This window comes from Equus caballus, chromosome 29, assembly GCF_041296265.1.
Source record: "Equus caballus isolate H_3958 breed thoroughbred chromosome 29, TB-T2T, whole genome shotgun sequence".
NCBI classification, from domain to species: domain Eukaryota; kingdom Metazoa; phylum Chordata; class Mammalia; order Perissodactyla; family Equidae; genus Equus; species Equus caballus.
Window position 1 is genome coordinate 44,468,663 of NC_091712.1, and position 16,965 is coordinate 44,485,627.

The 16,965-nt window shown below is 38.6% G+C and overlaps 1 protein-coding gene across 26 annotated transcripts in view; it reads left to right on the forward strand.

Annotated features, from left to right (window-relative positions):
- DIP2C (disco interacting protein 2 homolog C) overlaps window positions 1-16,965 on the forward strand; it is a 469,662-nt gene that overhangs the window by 267,566 nt on the left and 185,131 nt on the right. Inside the window, exons 1-3 of one of the 26 annotated variants that reach the window (XM_070254993.1) lie at window positions 9,665-9,729; window positions 11,983-12,048; window positions 12,376-12,508. The exons of 24 other annotated variants lie outside the window; for them this stretch is intronic. In XM_070254993.1, coding sequence (XP_070111094.1) covers window positions 12,481-12,508 — 28 coding nt within the window. In that variant the 5' untranslated portion in view covers window positions 9,665-9,729; window positions 11,983-12,048; window positions 12,376-12,480. Of the gene's footprint in view, window positions 1-9,664; window positions 9,730-11,982; window positions 12,049-12,375; window positions 12,509-16,965 lie in introns of those variants that run through there. One more of the 26 variants, XM_070254992.1, reaches the window with a different exon arrangement.

Below are 16,965 nucleotides of genomic sequence, written 5' to 3' on the forward strand. Positions count from 1 at the left end.
AGGAAAAAAGATAATCAGAGGACTATGAGGAACCCTGTGGCTATAAATTTGAAAACTTCACTAAATGGACAAATTCCTAATTTAAATATTTAAGAAGAAATGGAAACTGTGAGTAATCCTATGGCCATTAAATAAATGGAAACAGTAGCTGAAAGCCTTGTCACAAAAAACATCCCAGGCTCTCAGAGGTTTCATGTTTAAGTCATACCCAACTTTCAAGAACTTAACAGTCTGATTCAACACAAACAATTTCAGAGAATGGAAAGAGAGAAAAGACGTCCTTCCTGCTTTGTGCTAGCACAGAGGCCTGTGTCAGTAATAGACAAGGACAGTAATGAGAAAGGAAAATTATCTACATAGAAACCCCCAAATAATCTATAGATAATTATTAGAAATAAGGAGGGTTTAGCATAATGGTTCAATATAATCTGAACAAACAGAAATGAATCATATTTCTATACACTAGCAACAAATGTAAAAGCATAATTAAAAAAAGTTCTGTACAGTAGCAACAAAAACTTTATAAGGAACCTAATGAAAATTCAAACAAAAGATTTGCAAGACTTTTATGGTGAAAATTATAAAATTTTATACAAAAGATATTAAAGAGGCCCAAATGAATGGCTACACTGTGATAATGGCCAGGAAATCACAATTCTGTGATTTCCCCTAATCTACATTCAATTCTAATAAAAGTCCCCCCAGGGTCCTTTAGGGGGCTTGAGCTGATAGTAGAATTTACATGGAACAGCAGAGGGCTGAGAGCATGCAAGATGCAATAAAGAACAAGGAGCCAGTGCAGACGGCCGTGACTAAACCTCAAAGCATCATGCTACTAGAAAGAAGCCAGACACAAAAGACTGATCTCACACAATTCATTTGTATGAAATTCTTGACAGCACAGAACAGTAGCAGCAGCTAGCACATTGGTACTTAACCGTGACCTCCTAAACACAGCAAAACCTGATGTTTGTTCTAAACAGTCATCTTCCTAGGGCAGCCAACGTTTGTTGAGCACTCGCTTCATACCGGGCACTGTTCTACATGCTTTTTATGTAACTCATGTAAAGTCTCTGTCACGTGAGTCAAGTGTCTCAACACCTCGTTCATGGGTGAACAAAGCTATTGGCCTTTGTGTTTGTAATTGACTTTTGGTGTGTTTCCTGTGTACTTAGGTTATAGCTGTTATAAAATTGTATCCCCCATTTCATTCATTAAGGACAAAAGCATTAGTCACAAGTGTTAAACATGGAGTGAGCTTATAATGGAAAAGAAAGTACAGATAATTTATGTCTAGAGCAGAGCCTGGCACAGCAAAGGCATTCGATACATATTTGTTTGGTGGTTGAATAGGGATGTTATTCATTCTTCATTGGAAACAGTTCTAAAGGCCAAAAACCAAGTAGGGACCCTGTGAGAGTTTTTGTGTCTGTACAGCTATCTGTGATATAAAACAAAAGAGAGAGAGAGAGAGAGGAGGTGGGAGAAAACTGATTGAGAAGCTGGAAAAAAAAGCGTGTGCGTGTGTCTGGAAGTTCATCCTTGATTTCTGATGTCAGCTGGCCTGACATGACTTTAGCGAGGCCAAGAACTTATGAAAGGATTTAAAGAATAAGAAAGTCAGCTGCTCTGCAGGTAAAGCTCTGTTATACATCCTCAATAATCGGACGAGTTTGGAGCACCCACTGTTCTCCCAGGTCCAGTCTGCGTGGCACTTCTTGTCCTGCCAACTCTGTCTCAAACTCACCCAGGGCCAGATGCCCATCTTCTGTACTTGCTGGTCACAAATTCTTTACTCATTATACTTGTCACATCCTGTCATCTTGGTTTACTGGTCTACATCTCCAAACAGTTCTGTGAGAGGAGGGACTAGTGCACAGCAGGAGCTCAGAGAGTAATTGTTGAATGAATGAGCACAGTCCTCAGACCAGAGCCCCCTTCCATGCACGGTCCCTCCCCTATCCCTGCGGTCACATAACTACATGTTTTTCTTGGAGATTGAGAGATGAGGGGGATGGCACTGAAGCTGCGAGTAGATGAAAACCAGGTGGTTGGCGGTGGCTCTCAATGCCCTTACATGCTCCGCCTCTGATCAAGATGGTGCTCCTTGGAAGCACACAGTCCTAACCTTCCTCCTCCTCTTGCCTTCCCTCTATCTTCAGCATTTTTACACAGCTCCCTATATCTCTGCTTCTCTGTGCATAATGTACGCAAAGAACAGAAAAGAGTTCAACTACAAACCCTCATGGAATGGAGCATGGGTGGCCCTGATTGTGAGGCTAGAGGGTAGCAGTGGCAGTAGTCAGAACGCAAGGAGCTCATCCTGGTTTAGCCTTTCGGCAAAATCTTGGTTTCTCCCACACTTGGGTTGCTTCTCTTTTTTTTTCTCTCTCAGGCTTGGAGCTTACATTAATAATGCACAGTGTCATATTAAGAGCTCACAGTGCAGTACAGTGTTGACACCATCACATGTCAGACTCTGCCCTGAGCCCTTTCATGGATTGACTCATTTAATCCTTGTAGCCACCCCAATGGCAGGTACTTTCATCGTTCCTTTTTTGCACATAAGGAAACAGGCACAGATGAGTTAAGAAACCTGCGCAAAGTCATGTGGAAGAACTGGGACTGGAACCCAGGCAGTCTGGCTCTAGAACCATGGCCTTCACTGCTCTGCTACTAAGAAATAAAGTAAGCTTCCCTGAAGAAAGCATTCTCTGCATTCATGCTTGTCTTTGAGGCTGTCCACTCGCTGTCCACGTCTGTAGTATTAGTTAATTGTGTGATGATGTGAGCTCTATGAGAGGAGCAGGAGCTCCAGGAATTGGACTGTGGTCTTGATTTCATGAGGGAGACGAGAAGGGGCAACAATCAGTTTTTCTCAAGATCTAAACCCCTGGATAGACACAGATAGACTCATTCTCTGAGGGGCTGACGGTGTAAAGATTATCTGCTTATCTGATTTATGCTCCAAATATCCCATTGCTTGTGGTATTGCAGGATACTAGTTTTTTCCAGAGTGAATGAAAGTGCAATTTATATGAAGAAACAAAAAGGGAAGTGGAATGTTCTGTTCAGTATATTAAGAATTTATATCTGTTCAAGGACCTTATTGAGACTTCTGAAACTAGAGTCTTGTGGAGAGGAGGGACCTCTGACTGAGTACTGCCCTTTGGGATTTACCTTCAGGTATAGACCAGAGGCTGTGGTGGCCTGGCCTGCCCTGAGATAGGCAGCGTTGGTGCCTTCTTTCTCGCTGTTGCAGAGCACCGTTCATAGGTTTACCCGTGCTCTGCGATGTCTGCCTCCAGGAGCACCAGGTCATGGTAGTGTCGCTCAGAGAATCAGGCTATCAGTGCGAGAGGACAAGGTGGGAGCCACCAACCGTCTGAGTCCTTTTGGCCGTTTCACTTTGTCAAACCCACGTATCACACCCAGTGCTTCAAAATACTAGTAAAAGAAACTGTCATTGATGAGTGCCTGCCCTGTGACAGGAAGCTAGTGGCTTGCTTTGTATATTTCATCTTATGTAATTCTCACAGTAACTGATTTTGTTCCCATTTTACAGATGATCAGAGTGAGGCTTAGAAGGATTAAAAAATTATTACTCAGTGTTTTACAGCTAGTAGGTGGTAGACCAGGATTCTGACTCCAAAGCCTGGACTCTTACTTCAGCATTCTGTCATTTCCCCAGAACTATGGGAACATTTTGTATTGCTGCATCCCTCTCAGCTCATGGAACTAAAGAGGAAGAAAAACTGTGGAAGTTTCTCTGAGGAAACAGTAGGTGGAGAAATCATCAGAAGTCAAAGAGTGGGGTCAAGTCCATCTTTCAGTCCAGTTGGAGGAGAGGAGACCAAGTGGATTGATAAACTCGTCACCCACAGTGGTTATTTTAGGAAGAGGTGTTTGCAGAAAATGGATACATACAAAGAATAGCCACATAATGCTGGTGCTGTGTTGCTAGGCTTTTAATACATTCTTCTTCGAGGAGATAATCTTTTCTGTTTGTCCAGCACTCTATGACCTAGTAGGTGGTTTATTATCATTTTTGGTACCTTTTGAAGTTCTGCTGAAGAAGTATCTGTTAGTGTGCCAGTTTATCTAACACTGTAAATACAGGAAGTACCCAATAGATTCTTTAGGAGGAAGAATGATCTGTTTATTCAGTGCTACATGAAGCAGACCTTAAATATCTCCTTTCTGTTACTAGATGGATGCTTTTGAGGTGTTAGAATGACAGACCCAAAGTGAGTAAACCATAAACTACTACGGTAGAGACAGGAAGGAGACAGATGAGAGATGTGCTTAGTTTTGCTTAATATCTCCAAATGTCCCATTATTGGTTTGTTGCCTCCCAGCTCTGAGTTCACCCTTCATTGCCTTCTCAGAGAAGAGTGGATCGGGCCCTGACGTATTTTTCCTTGATCAGCTGGCACATGTTCAGCTGCATCAGTAGAGGATGTGGAGGCATTTCAGCAGTAGTGGTTTTACTTCTTGCTTCCCGTACATTTGCACAGCCTATTATCCAGTGCCCGGCCCCTGTGTCGTGTGCCAGCACAGCTCACCCTGACACCCCCTTGGATGGTTTTGTAGGAATGTCTGTGGTGAGCCACCCACTGTGCCCCCGAGGGCAGAGGTGAACACATTCAGCTTCAGAGCACCCAGTGTCTTGTCTTGTGCTATGAAAGCTTTCAGATTTCTTCTCTTCCTACCACATCCTTGCCATGGCCTTCACCCCTGTCTAATTCAGTGCTTCCTGGTTATATTTGTTTGTTTCTTCTTTGCTTTGGTAAGATATTAATGCCACCTTGGAATCCCTAAATTCGTGTTCAGTTTACATGAAATTGCAGACCACCACTTCCCAGCCTCTTCATGGGCAGCCTGGAATATCTTTGACCACTTTTTGGTACTTGTCTCCAATGATACCTAGAAATTGTAGAAAATAACAGTTCTCTTTCCTGTAAAACTAAATGTCCAGCTCTAGAGCCAGATTGTTTCCTCCTGCTGTGTAGTTTTCTCATTTTAAGTCCACTTGTGTTTCAGACCATCCTAGGAATTTAGGACACTCAGTGTGATCAGCAGATCTCTGTGTTCTGTATGCTCATTGCAGTGGCTCTGCCACTTGCATGTGCCTCCACTCTTCCCTCCCTCTGCCCAGCCCCGTACAAGTGGGAGATTTCCACTTCTCCCTCCCTCCCCTTCACAGCCTCTCATCTAGCTCCTGATTAATGTGGGTAGAAACTGCATCCAGGACGTTTGTAACTAAGGTTTTTGTGACACTTAATCAAATGCCTCAGTGGATTTCCTGTGCATCACAGCTGCTGACCTTCATTCATAGACTTTTGTAGGATTGATCCGGGTTTTAGGATAAGAAGTATAAACTTATTTTCAGCCAAGACCCCTTTTCCAATCTTCTTATCGGTTCATCCAGTACGCTCCTCTTCCTTGCATCCAGGTCACTCAGAGCTCTCCAGGGGCTTCCCTGTGGCCCCCCATTGGTGTTGGCTCTTGCAGAAGATAGGTTTTATCATATCCTTTTTCCCTCATGTTCAGCTTCATTCCTCTCCTCTCTCCTCACTTGCCTGCAGGCAGTCAGACACGTAGAAGTCTCAACTGGTGTCAAAGTTGGCTGTTTTCTTTCTGGTAGGGAGCTAGGAGAGCACCCAGCCTTGTTGAGAAGAAAAGAGAAAAGCAAAGTTAGAAGAACCAGGGGAGTCACACAGGGATGTGGGTTTATATTCCCCCCACTAATCGTAATATTTGAAAACATCTTTCCAAAAAAGATCCATCCATCTTATCACAGTTCTAAGGTGTTGGTAGTCTAACGTTCCTCTTTGGTTTGGATATTTGGGTTAGGGTCGGGATTATTAAGCACTGCAAGAGCTTAACATGTAGAAGTAAATTCTGATCCAAGCATTTTATTCAGTGGTATAGTGACTGCCTTTTGCCATAAGTGTGCTGCCCACTCCAGAGGCAGATCTTCAGTACTGGAGTCAATCTCTTTCTACATCTCGGCCTTGTTTTGATTGGATTAGCATGTTCTCCAAGGATCTTCAGTGATAACACCATAGGTGCCATTTGCAGAGGGTCATCCTCTTAGTTTACTTAACGTTAGTATTCAACATGTAGTCCAAGGGGATCTTTGGGGTACTATTTACAGATATTTTTAAATGTTTATGATGCCATTGTTTTGTGGTTAAAATAGGACATAGAGTTGCCTTTTTGAAAATAATTAGTTTGAAGTTTAGTTACTTCATTAGTTTATGTATTGTTCAGTTTTGCTGTACAATAAGCAGTCCAACATCTTAGTGACTTACGACAACAAACATTTATTTCTTGCTCATGGCCAACTGGAGGTAAACTGTCTTTTCATTCTGGGGCATGCTGGTCTCTTTGTGGTTGAAAATATTCTTCTTTTACTATTTTCTCTCAATTTTGTGGGAAAAAATTTAGCAGACTTGTGTGTGGTGCTAGCAATTTTAAAATGTCTTTTATCTTTGTGGAAAAAATCCACATTTCTTTAAAATGTCCCTTGCCTATTTATCCATCTTTTCTAAAATTATTATTTTGTGTTAATATGATTTTTATGTGATTGCAAAAGTTGTCCTGAAAGCAAAAAAACTTAGCAAATATCAAAAAGAATGAACGAAAGATATATGTTGCAATTTCATCATCCTTAAATGACTACTCTTAATATTTTGGTATAGTCTATTCAGTTTTTTGAAATGAAATTACTTTTAACACAAGCATTATAATTATATTGACCAAATCATGATCAGATAGGAAATTTGAAGGAAATGAAAAGAATATCAATTTGAGGGCAAAAAGACCATGTGTAAAGAGGATGCAAACCTTGTTTTTAAGAACTTTGAGAAAGGACTAAGGACAAAGGTTAATCCACTGTGTGTGGGTGTTTGTTGTGTCTGTCGTTGTGTTTTTTTGCGTGCCATGTAAACCCCAAGTGCACATCCTCCCTCTTAGTAGACCAAGCACAGGTTTCAGGGTTGTCATTGTTATTTTGGTTACTTTCCTAAAAATTGGTCTTTTGGAGGAATAAGCTGAAGAGAGATTGGGAGGTAAATCTGAAGTAGATTGAAATGATCAGTTCGGGCCTGGAATGAAGTTTCTCTGCTCTGGGTGTGTGTCCCTGTTCCTAACATGATACAAAAGGAACAGGAGAGGGGAAGTTGGTTGCTTTCGTTAGCCACGATCCATGGGCAGAGGGGAGAACAAATGCCTGTCAGTGCTGCAGAGACTCAGGGGCAGGACTCCTGGCCATCATCTGAGCACTTCACTCGCTCTGTTTAGCAGATGCAATTTGTTGTGTCTACCCAAATTTGGTTGCATTTTCATGGAAATTTTAGGAATACCCTGCCAATTTCTACAAAAAACTTGCATGGTTAGAATAGAACAGAGTTACCTTTCTGAAAAGAATTAGTTTGATAAATCATTAAATATAACTCCTGTATCTTATAGATGAAAGACGTACAGAAGTTTAATGATTTGCCCAATGTTAGTATGTATGCTGACTTTTTTTTCCAAGTGGAAATTGCTGGTATACCAGAAGGTGTCAGAAAGTAAAAGTAACGTGACTACATCTTACCTCTCTCATTGCATCACTGATGCCTCATTTCATTTTTGAGTCAGGTGAACATATCTTGGATACATGTAAGAAATCAATTGAATAGCTGTTGATTGATTTGCATCTCATTGGCTATTTACTAAACAGAGGAAGAAATTTTGTGTAAAAACACTGTATCAATCAAATGAAATCTTACATTAATTTTTTTCCCTTGTTTAACTTGTAATTAGAAAACTTGTAAGTGAAAATACTTTTCATAAAGTAACTGAGTTGAGATGTGGAGTCACAGTGAAATTCTGTAGGTAGACTTCAGTTTTAACAAATTCTTCAACAGTGTAACTTAAAATTGTTGTACTAAGACAAAAAAATGAATCCCCTAATTTGTGCCTTTGATTTCAAATTTTAGAAGTCAGTTGTTATTTTAAAATAATTTTATTTTGGGGAGCATGGTCAGGTGATGGTTTGAGTTATTTTTCCCTCTTAGCTTCAGATATTTTCAGTAGATCCTAGCATGTTTCTTTTTTCTGAATGGCACAAATAAAAAAATTCATTTTGTGAAGGATATAATTTAGGTGAGAGTCTTCCATTAAGATAATTATAAATCACTCTAAACCAAGTAGGGTTGGAAGTTATATTTACTTGACTTGGATAATCTTATTAAATTCTTTAATTTAACACAAAAGCTAGAGGGGGTGGAATGTTAGGTTTGGTTCTGGAGTTGGTATCAGACCACTTCTCCCACAGAGCAACTCCCAAACACAGGCCAAAAATGGAGGGGCCACTTGAAAAAAGAGTGCAGCAGCATGTGAGATTCATGCTGATTTGGCTTTTTGCCTTGAATATACTCCCCAATTGCCATAGTGTGGGACTCCTAAAACCCAAACTGAAAGCCATAGACTGGCTTAATGTGTCAGAGGAAAGAATTTGGGACTGTCAGAACAGCTGGAAATTAAGGGGAAAATTTGGGAAAGAATGAACCACAAAGCAGGGAGTCCCCAAATCTGGTTATAAACTCCATTCAGATTCTTGGCAAACCCTGGAACTGTGCATGCATTTGGGAGCCCAACAGAGAGAGCAGCTGGATGGTTGAGCTAGCTGCTAGCACAGGGAGGACAGTCGGGGACAGTCTAGAGCTTGAGTCCAACCAAGTTAACTGGCTACTAGAACAAAAATCAACACTCAGAAGATAACAGGACCCAATCTTCGTAAAGTCTCGTCCGCAGGCTCCATTACACTATCAAAAACCTCTAGACATGTAAAGAAGCAGGAAAATGTGACCCATGGTCAAGAGAAAACAGTTAATAAAGCCAACTGCAGACAAGGACTTTACAGCAGCTGTTGTAACTCCTTTAAGGACTGGAAGGAAATATGCTCAAAATGAAGGAACAGTAGGGAACTCAGAACAGTAATGGAAACTATTAAAGGAGCCAAATGGGAATTGTAGCAGTGCGATGCACAACATCAGCACTGAAACCTCAGGCGGACAGGCCTGATAGCAGATCCAAGACAGCAAATACTTAATAAACCTGAAGATAGAGCAATAGAAATGACTCATTCTGAAGAACAGCCTTAGTGATCTGTGAGGCAGTAGTGAGCTGTCTGATACACATGTAATTGGAGTCCCAGGAGGAGAGGAGAGAATGGACACACAAAAGATTTGAAAAAATAATGGCTAAAATTTCCCCAGATTTGATGTAAACAAACTTCAGATCCAAGAAGTTCAATGAACCTCAAGCAGGATGAAGATAAAGAAAAGCACTCCTGGGTGCATTGTGGTCAAACCAAAGAAAACCAAAGATAAAAAGAAAATCTTGAAATCAGACAGAACAGAATAGATTATATTAAAGGGAAACAACAAGGCAATTTACAGCTGACTTCTCTTTAGAAACACTGAATAGCATCATTAAAAGACCGAATAAAAAAGTCAACACAGAATTCTGTGACTATCAAAAAGTATCTTTTAATAAATTAGAAGTGCTTCCAGCTCCAGTAATGGGTTAGTAGATTGGTCAGACTGATCTTACAGACATGTGATAAAATCTGTGCTATCCCCTGAAAACAGTTTTGTTTTTGGAAGGCACCGGTGAATGATTGAAAGTGGGCAGAAATGAAGAGGAGTCTACCTTTGAAATTAGGAACTGAACCTGGTAAGAATTGCAGCGTTTTTCCTGTGGGCACTCTCCGGTATATGCATGACTCGCAGCCACTGAAATCCAGTCTTACTGGCTTACGGTGTCAGAAGAGACAGCTGGGGCCAGCAGAGAATTCAGTGCTGGCAGACCTGATCTATGAGATATGTGAAGGACATACTTAAGGCTAAAAGGAAAGAACAGATAGAATTCATATAAAAGAAAGAATGAAGATACCGATTTTTTTCCTTAATATCATTAAAAATAACTGTTTAAATTAAAGCTAAAATTATAACATTGTGTAGTGGTAGTTATAAATTTAGTTGTGAAATATATGACAACAATAACACAAAGAAATGGAGATAAATGGAATTCTATTGCAAAGGTTTTTTTCTTTCAAAGTGGGACAATATTAACACTAAGTAGAGTGTGTTAAGGATACATGTTGTAATTCCTACATCAACCATTAAAAATAATACATACAGATATGGCTACCAATCCAATAAGGGAACTAAGATGGAATACTAAAGAAAAAAAACTTGATTAAACCAAAAGTAGAAAAGAAAGGAGAAACAGAAGAATAAAAGTCCAATGCAACAAATAGACAATAAATAGCAAAATATCAGACTTACATGCAACTGTTAAGCATAAATGGACAAAAGGCAGGGATTCTCAAAGTGGATTAAAAACAAAACTCAACTATATATTGTTTATAAAAGGTGTACTTTAGGGGCTGGCCCAGTGGTGCAGCGGTTAGGTTCATGCATTCCACTTTGGTGGCCTGGGGTTCGCTGGTTCAGATCCCAGGTGCAGACCTATGCACCGCTTGTCAAGCCATGCTGTGGTAGGCATCCCATATAAAGTAGAGGAAGACGGGCAGTGATGTTAGCTCAGGGTCAGTCTTCCTCGGCAAAAAAGAGGAGGATTGGCAGCAGATGTTAGCACAGGGCTAATCTTCCTCCAAAAAAAAAAAGTGTACTTTAAAAAAGAGGGAAATAGGTTGAAATTAAAAGGATGTAAAAAATATATACTATGCAAACAGCATAAGGAAGTTGAAGTGACTATAGTAATCAGGCAAAGTTTATTTCAAGGGAAAGAATATGACCAGAGTTAAAGACGGACATTTCATAACAATAAAAGGGTCAATGAATCAGAAGGAAATAACAAATCTTAATATATATGCATGTAGGAACAAAGCTTCAAAATCTATAAAGCTAAAAGTTAGAAAACAAAGGGGAGAAATAGACAAATCTCCAATCTTAATTGGAGAATCTTAACATTCCTCTTTCAGTAACTGAAAGAACATCTAGTTATAAAATTTAGGAAAGATGTTGAAGATCTGAAAAGAGAATAAATCATCTTGGCCTAATTGACATTTATAGAACAGTGTACCCAAAAACTACAAAATGAACATTCCTTCTAACTACACATGGACTACATGCTGGACCATAAAAAAAATTTCAATGAATTTTAAAATCTTACAGGATACTTTCTTTCATTGCAATAGAATCAAATTCGAAATCAATAAGATGTCTAGAGAAGCCCGACATATTTAGAAATTAAACAGTATTGTTCTAAATTACCCATAGGACAAAGAATAAATCATAAGGGAAATTAGAAAACATTTAAACTAAATGGAAATGAAAATACAACTTATCAAAGTTTGCGGAAAGAAACTAAAGGAGTGCAAGGGGGAAATACACAGCTTTAAATGCTTATCTCAGAAAAGAAGAAAAGTTAAAATCAGTGATACAATTTTCTACTTCAATGACTAGAAATAGAAAATTAAGCCAAAATAAGTAGAAGGAAAGAAATAATAAAGTTAATAGCAGAAAGCAATGAAATGAAGAAAAAGAGAAATAGAAAATCTGGCAAGATTGATCAAGGAGAAAAGAAAACATATATAACCAATGTCACAAATAAATAGGTTTATGCTACAGTTCCTATAGATATTAAAAGGAAGATAAGAATATAAAAAATTTTGTGCTGATGAATTTTACAATGATGAAATGACAAAATGGACAAATTCCTTAGAAAACACACTTTAGTAAAACCAAAATGTAGAAAATTTGACTATCTGCTCATGGTAAGAGGTTTGGGTACTCTAAGATCAGGGTTTGTTTCCTGTAATCTACCCCACTGCATGTGCAGATGTCACCTAGCTCTCTTCATTTTACCCTGGGGGAACTTGTGCTCAGGAACTGATGCAAATGCTGATACCTTAGCTACTGCTCTTGCTGTGTGTAGTAAAGTTCTTTGTTTCTGACATAGGAGTCTTGTGTCTTCTGCCAGCATCCATGGAACTGTGGCAGGCTCGCTCGTTAGCTTGTGTGTCAGGTAAAATCTCAGACCCTTTATACTTCTTGACATACAGATGCAAAACCTCTTAATTATTAGTAAATCAAACCAGAAACATATAAAAGTATAAAATATATATATATATATACTTTTATATATATACATAATGACCACTTAGGGTTTATCCCTGTCGTGTAGTATAGTTTTGTGTTGCAAACTTGGTTCAGACAGTCAGTCAATTGATGTCATTCACCGTGTTAACAAAATAAAGGAGAAAACTCATTTGATCACCTTGCTAGATGCTAAAAACATTTGGCAAAATTCAGTCGTCTTTCCTTACAGAAATTCTTTAATTGTTCCTTACAGATATTCTTTAAAAATTAGGAGCAGGAGGGAACTTACTTTATTTGTTAAAGACCAGCTGGGGAAAAAACCCTATAGCTAACATCATCCTTAATGGTAGAAGACTGAATGCTTTCCTCCTGCAATCAGGAACAAGGTAAGGATAGCCATTCTCACCAGTTCTATTCCATGTTGTACTTACTGGGAGTCCTAACCAATGAAATAAGGCAAGAAAAATAAGTAAACAACAAAGACTGGAAAGGAAGGGGTAAAACTATCTTGATTTACAGACAGATGGTTTATTTAGAAAATTTTAAGAAATTTGAAAAACTGCTAGAAATAATGTGAATTTTGTAAAGGTGCAAGATACAAGTTCAATATAAAAACCTAATTGTATTTGTATATGCTAGCAACAAAAATTGAAAGTGAAATAAAAAAACAATTCTTTTTACAATAATGCCAGTAACATCCAACACTTATGAGGAACTCTTCAGTGAAAAGTTAGAAAACCTTGTTAATAGAAATTAAAGGAGAAATAAATGGAGAGATACACCACACTCATGGATTGGAAGACTCAGTATTAAGATATTGACTCTCTCTCCATTGATTTATAGACTTAATATGAATCCAGTCAAAATCCCAACAGGATTTTTGTAGAAATTGCAGGATATTTCTAAAATTTCCTTGAAAATGGGATCAAATTTGGATAGCCAAAACAAATTTGAAAAGGACAAATTTGGAGGACTCACACTACCTAATTTCAAAACTTATTACAAAACTACAATAACCATCCCTATCAAAATCCCAATAGCATTGTTTGCAGAAATAGAGGAAACAATCCTAAAATTCATATGGAATCTCAAATGACACTGAAAAGCCAAAACAATCCTGAAAAAGAAGAGCAAAGCTGGAGGCCTCACACTTCCTGATTTCAAAACATTGCAAAGCTACAGTAATCAAAACAGTGTGGTATGGGGGCTGGCCCCGTGGCCGAGCGGTTGGGTTCGCGGCTCCGCTGCAGGCGGCCCAGTGTTTCGTTGGTTCGAATCCTGGGCGCGGACATGACACTGCTCATCAAACCACGCTGGGGCGGCGTCCCACATGCCACAACTAGAGGGACCCACAACAAGGAATATGCAACTGTGTACCGGGGGCCTTTGGGGAGAAAAAGGAAAAAATAAAATCTTTAAAAAAAAAAAAATCATTCTTTAAAAAAAAAAAAAAAAAAAAAACAGTGTGGTATGGCATAAAGACAGACATATAGACTAATGGAACAGAATAGAGAGCCCACAAATATACTCTTTGCACAGGTAAGGAAATGATGTGTAGAGTGCAAAAACCCACAGAATGGGAGAAAATATTTGCAAATCATATATCTGTCACATATAATAAAAACTCATACGACTCCTTAACAACAAATAAGCTAATTAAAAAAATGGTCAAATGTCTTAAAAAGACACTTTTCCAAAGATTTACAAATAACCAGTGGATGTCTGAAAAGATGCTCAATGTCACTAATCATCAGGGAAATGCAAATCAAACCACGAGATATCACCTCACACCTGTTAGGATGGCCACTATTAAAAGAGCAGCTGTTGTTTGGTGCTTTTGGTGAAGCACCACACTATTATTTTGATGAAGCACCAGCTGTTGGCTCTGTTGGTGGGAAGATGTGGAGAAATCAGAACTCTTGTGCACTGTTGATAGGAATGTGAAATGGTACAGCTGCTGTGGAAAACAATATGTAGGTTCCTCAAAAAGTTAAAAATAGAATTACCGTATGATCCAGCAATCCTACTTCTGGGGATGTATCTGAAAGAATTGAAAGCAGGGACTTGAATAGTTGTTTCTATGCCTGTGATCATAACAGCGTTATTCACAATAGCTAGGAGGTGGATGCAACTTAAATATCCATCAATGGATAAATGAAGAAAATGTGGTATATAAATACAAGGGAATATTATTCAGCCTTAAGAAGAAAGGAAATTCTGACACAGCTACAGCGTGAATGAACCTTGAGGACGTTATGCTGTGTGAAATAAGCCAGTCAGAAAAAGACAAAAACTGCATGATCCCGCTTATATGAGGTACCTAGAGTAGTGAAACTCATAGAACCAGAAAATAGAATGGGGGTGCCACTGCTTTGGTGGAGGAGTTGCTGTCAGGTGAGCGTAGAGTTTCAGTTATGCAGGATGGGGGGTTCTGGGAATCTGTTACGCAACCATGTGCATGTGATTGACAGTGTAGTACTGACTACACGGAAGTTGTTGGGAGGGTGAATTTTAGGTTACCTGTTTTTTGCCACAGTAAAAAACATTGGTAAAATATAAATTTCTCTGAGATGTGGCTTCAATAAATGATATTCTAACAAAAAAACCTACAAAAATCAAAATAGTGTAGAACTATTAGAAGGTTAGACACATAGGTTAACTACACCAGATAGAGAGTCCAAGATCAGACCCATACCTATAGAGTCAGGTGGTACTTGACAGAGGAGCCAAGGTAATTTAATGAGAAAAGGAAAATCTTTAGAACAAATGGTACTTGAAAAATTAGGTAAACATATGGGGAAAGAGTGAATTCCAACATCAACTTCCACTACTTAGAAAAATGAACCTGAGATGGCTTCTAGACCTAGACGTAAAAGGTAAAACTATAGCACTTCTGGAAGAAAACAAAGGAGAGTAACTTTTGGACCTTCAGATAGGCAAAGGTTTCATAGCATTCAAAAAACACTAACTAGAAAGGAAAAAATAAGTGAATCTCATGAAAATTAAAAATTTCTCATCAGGTACTCTGTTAAGGGTATGAAAGGTGAACCACAGGCTCAGGGTAAATAATTTCAAAACATGTATCTAAAAGATAACTTGTACCCATAATATATCAAGAACTACTATAAATCAGTACTAAAAAGGCACCTCAAAAATCGACAAAAACTTGAACAGATGCTTCACAGCAGGTGATATACAAATGTGCAATAAGCCCATGAAAGGTGCTCAACAGAAGCTGTCAGGTAAATGCGAACTTAAATCCATGATGAGTTAGTACTTCACTACCATGAGAATGGCTACCAGGGAAAAGACTGACGGTACCAAGTGTTGGTAAAGATATAGCGAGACGAATTTTGTACCTTACTGATGCAGATGTAAAATATTATAACCACTTGGCAAACAGTTTGATGATTTCTTTAAAATTTAAACATGCACTTACCATACAGCCCATCAATGACACTTTTAGATGTTTACCCAAGAGAAATGAAAATGGCTGTCCATATAAATGCATGTGTATAAATCTTCACAATAGATTTTCATAATAGGCCAAAACTAGACACAACATTAATTTCACACTGGTATTAGCTAGCAGTTCTAAAATTACTTTCTGTATCTCCCAAGCTTAAGCAAATTAGTGAATATATTGAGGATAATAGGAGCTAATTTTCTTGGATAAAAGAGTTAGAATTATGGAAAAGTTAAAGGCTAGAATGAATCATATAATGTTGGATTGAAATGGGAGATATTAGTTTGAACCTGTGGCTTTCAAAGCTATAGATGTGGGTAGAAGTATTATCGAGATATGTGTGTATAAATTGGTATGTGTGTGTGTGTGTGTGTGTCTGTGAAGGGCACAAGTGTGTATGTTCTGTCTGCTGAGAGGGCCTGGAGACACTCCTGGTAGCAATGAACATACCTAGTGCCCAAATCTTAGTTTCTAAATACCATTGTTTACTAAAAGGAGCTAGGTCTCTGATTCCAGGGCTGCAGTAGGGAAAGTAGAACATGAGTCTGGGGCATGTGCTGTAACAGAAAGTAAGAAAGTGTTTAAAAAATGATGAAGACCTGCCAACAGGACATAGAGGCCAGCTTGAAGGGATTTTCCTGGTCCAAACTGGGGCCATGTGAGCCTCAAAATAAAAAATGATAACTATAAATTATAATCCATTAAATAGATTCCATGAGTGTATAGTGATATACATAAGTAAATGAGAAGGGAAAACTAATAACTTATTTTTTTAATACATGTAGAAGGATCTAATGGTTTACAAGGAGTGATGGAGTTAAGAAATCATCAGTGGATGCTAAAACTAGTACGTGAACAATTGATGAAGAACAGAATATGTTCATAGTAGGAAAAGTAGCATCTTTACTTTGGAAGAACTTGGTGGACACCACCTTAACCAAGGATCAAAGTTAACACCGCCAGGAAAAGACAGACTTCTGCAGTTCCTGCTAAAATGTATCCTCTGAGTCTAATCATGAGGAAATGTCAGAAAATCCAAGTTGAAGGCAATCTACAAAATAACTGGCCTGAATTCTTTAAAATTGCCAAGTTCAAGAAGTGCAAAAGCTAAGAAACTGTTCCAGATCCAAGGAATGTAAAGATAATGTGACAAGTGGATGCATCCACGGTCCTGGCTTGGATCATAGACTAGGAAGATGGAATAACCAAAAGGAAATTACTGGGACAGATGGCACCATTTGAACATGGACTTTGGATAACATGGTAGTTTTGTATCATTGTTAAATGTCCTGGTTTTGAGAATTTATGTCACATAAGGGAATGTCTGTTCTTAGGAAATACTTTGAAATATTTAGAGATACAGGAGCATGGTATCTG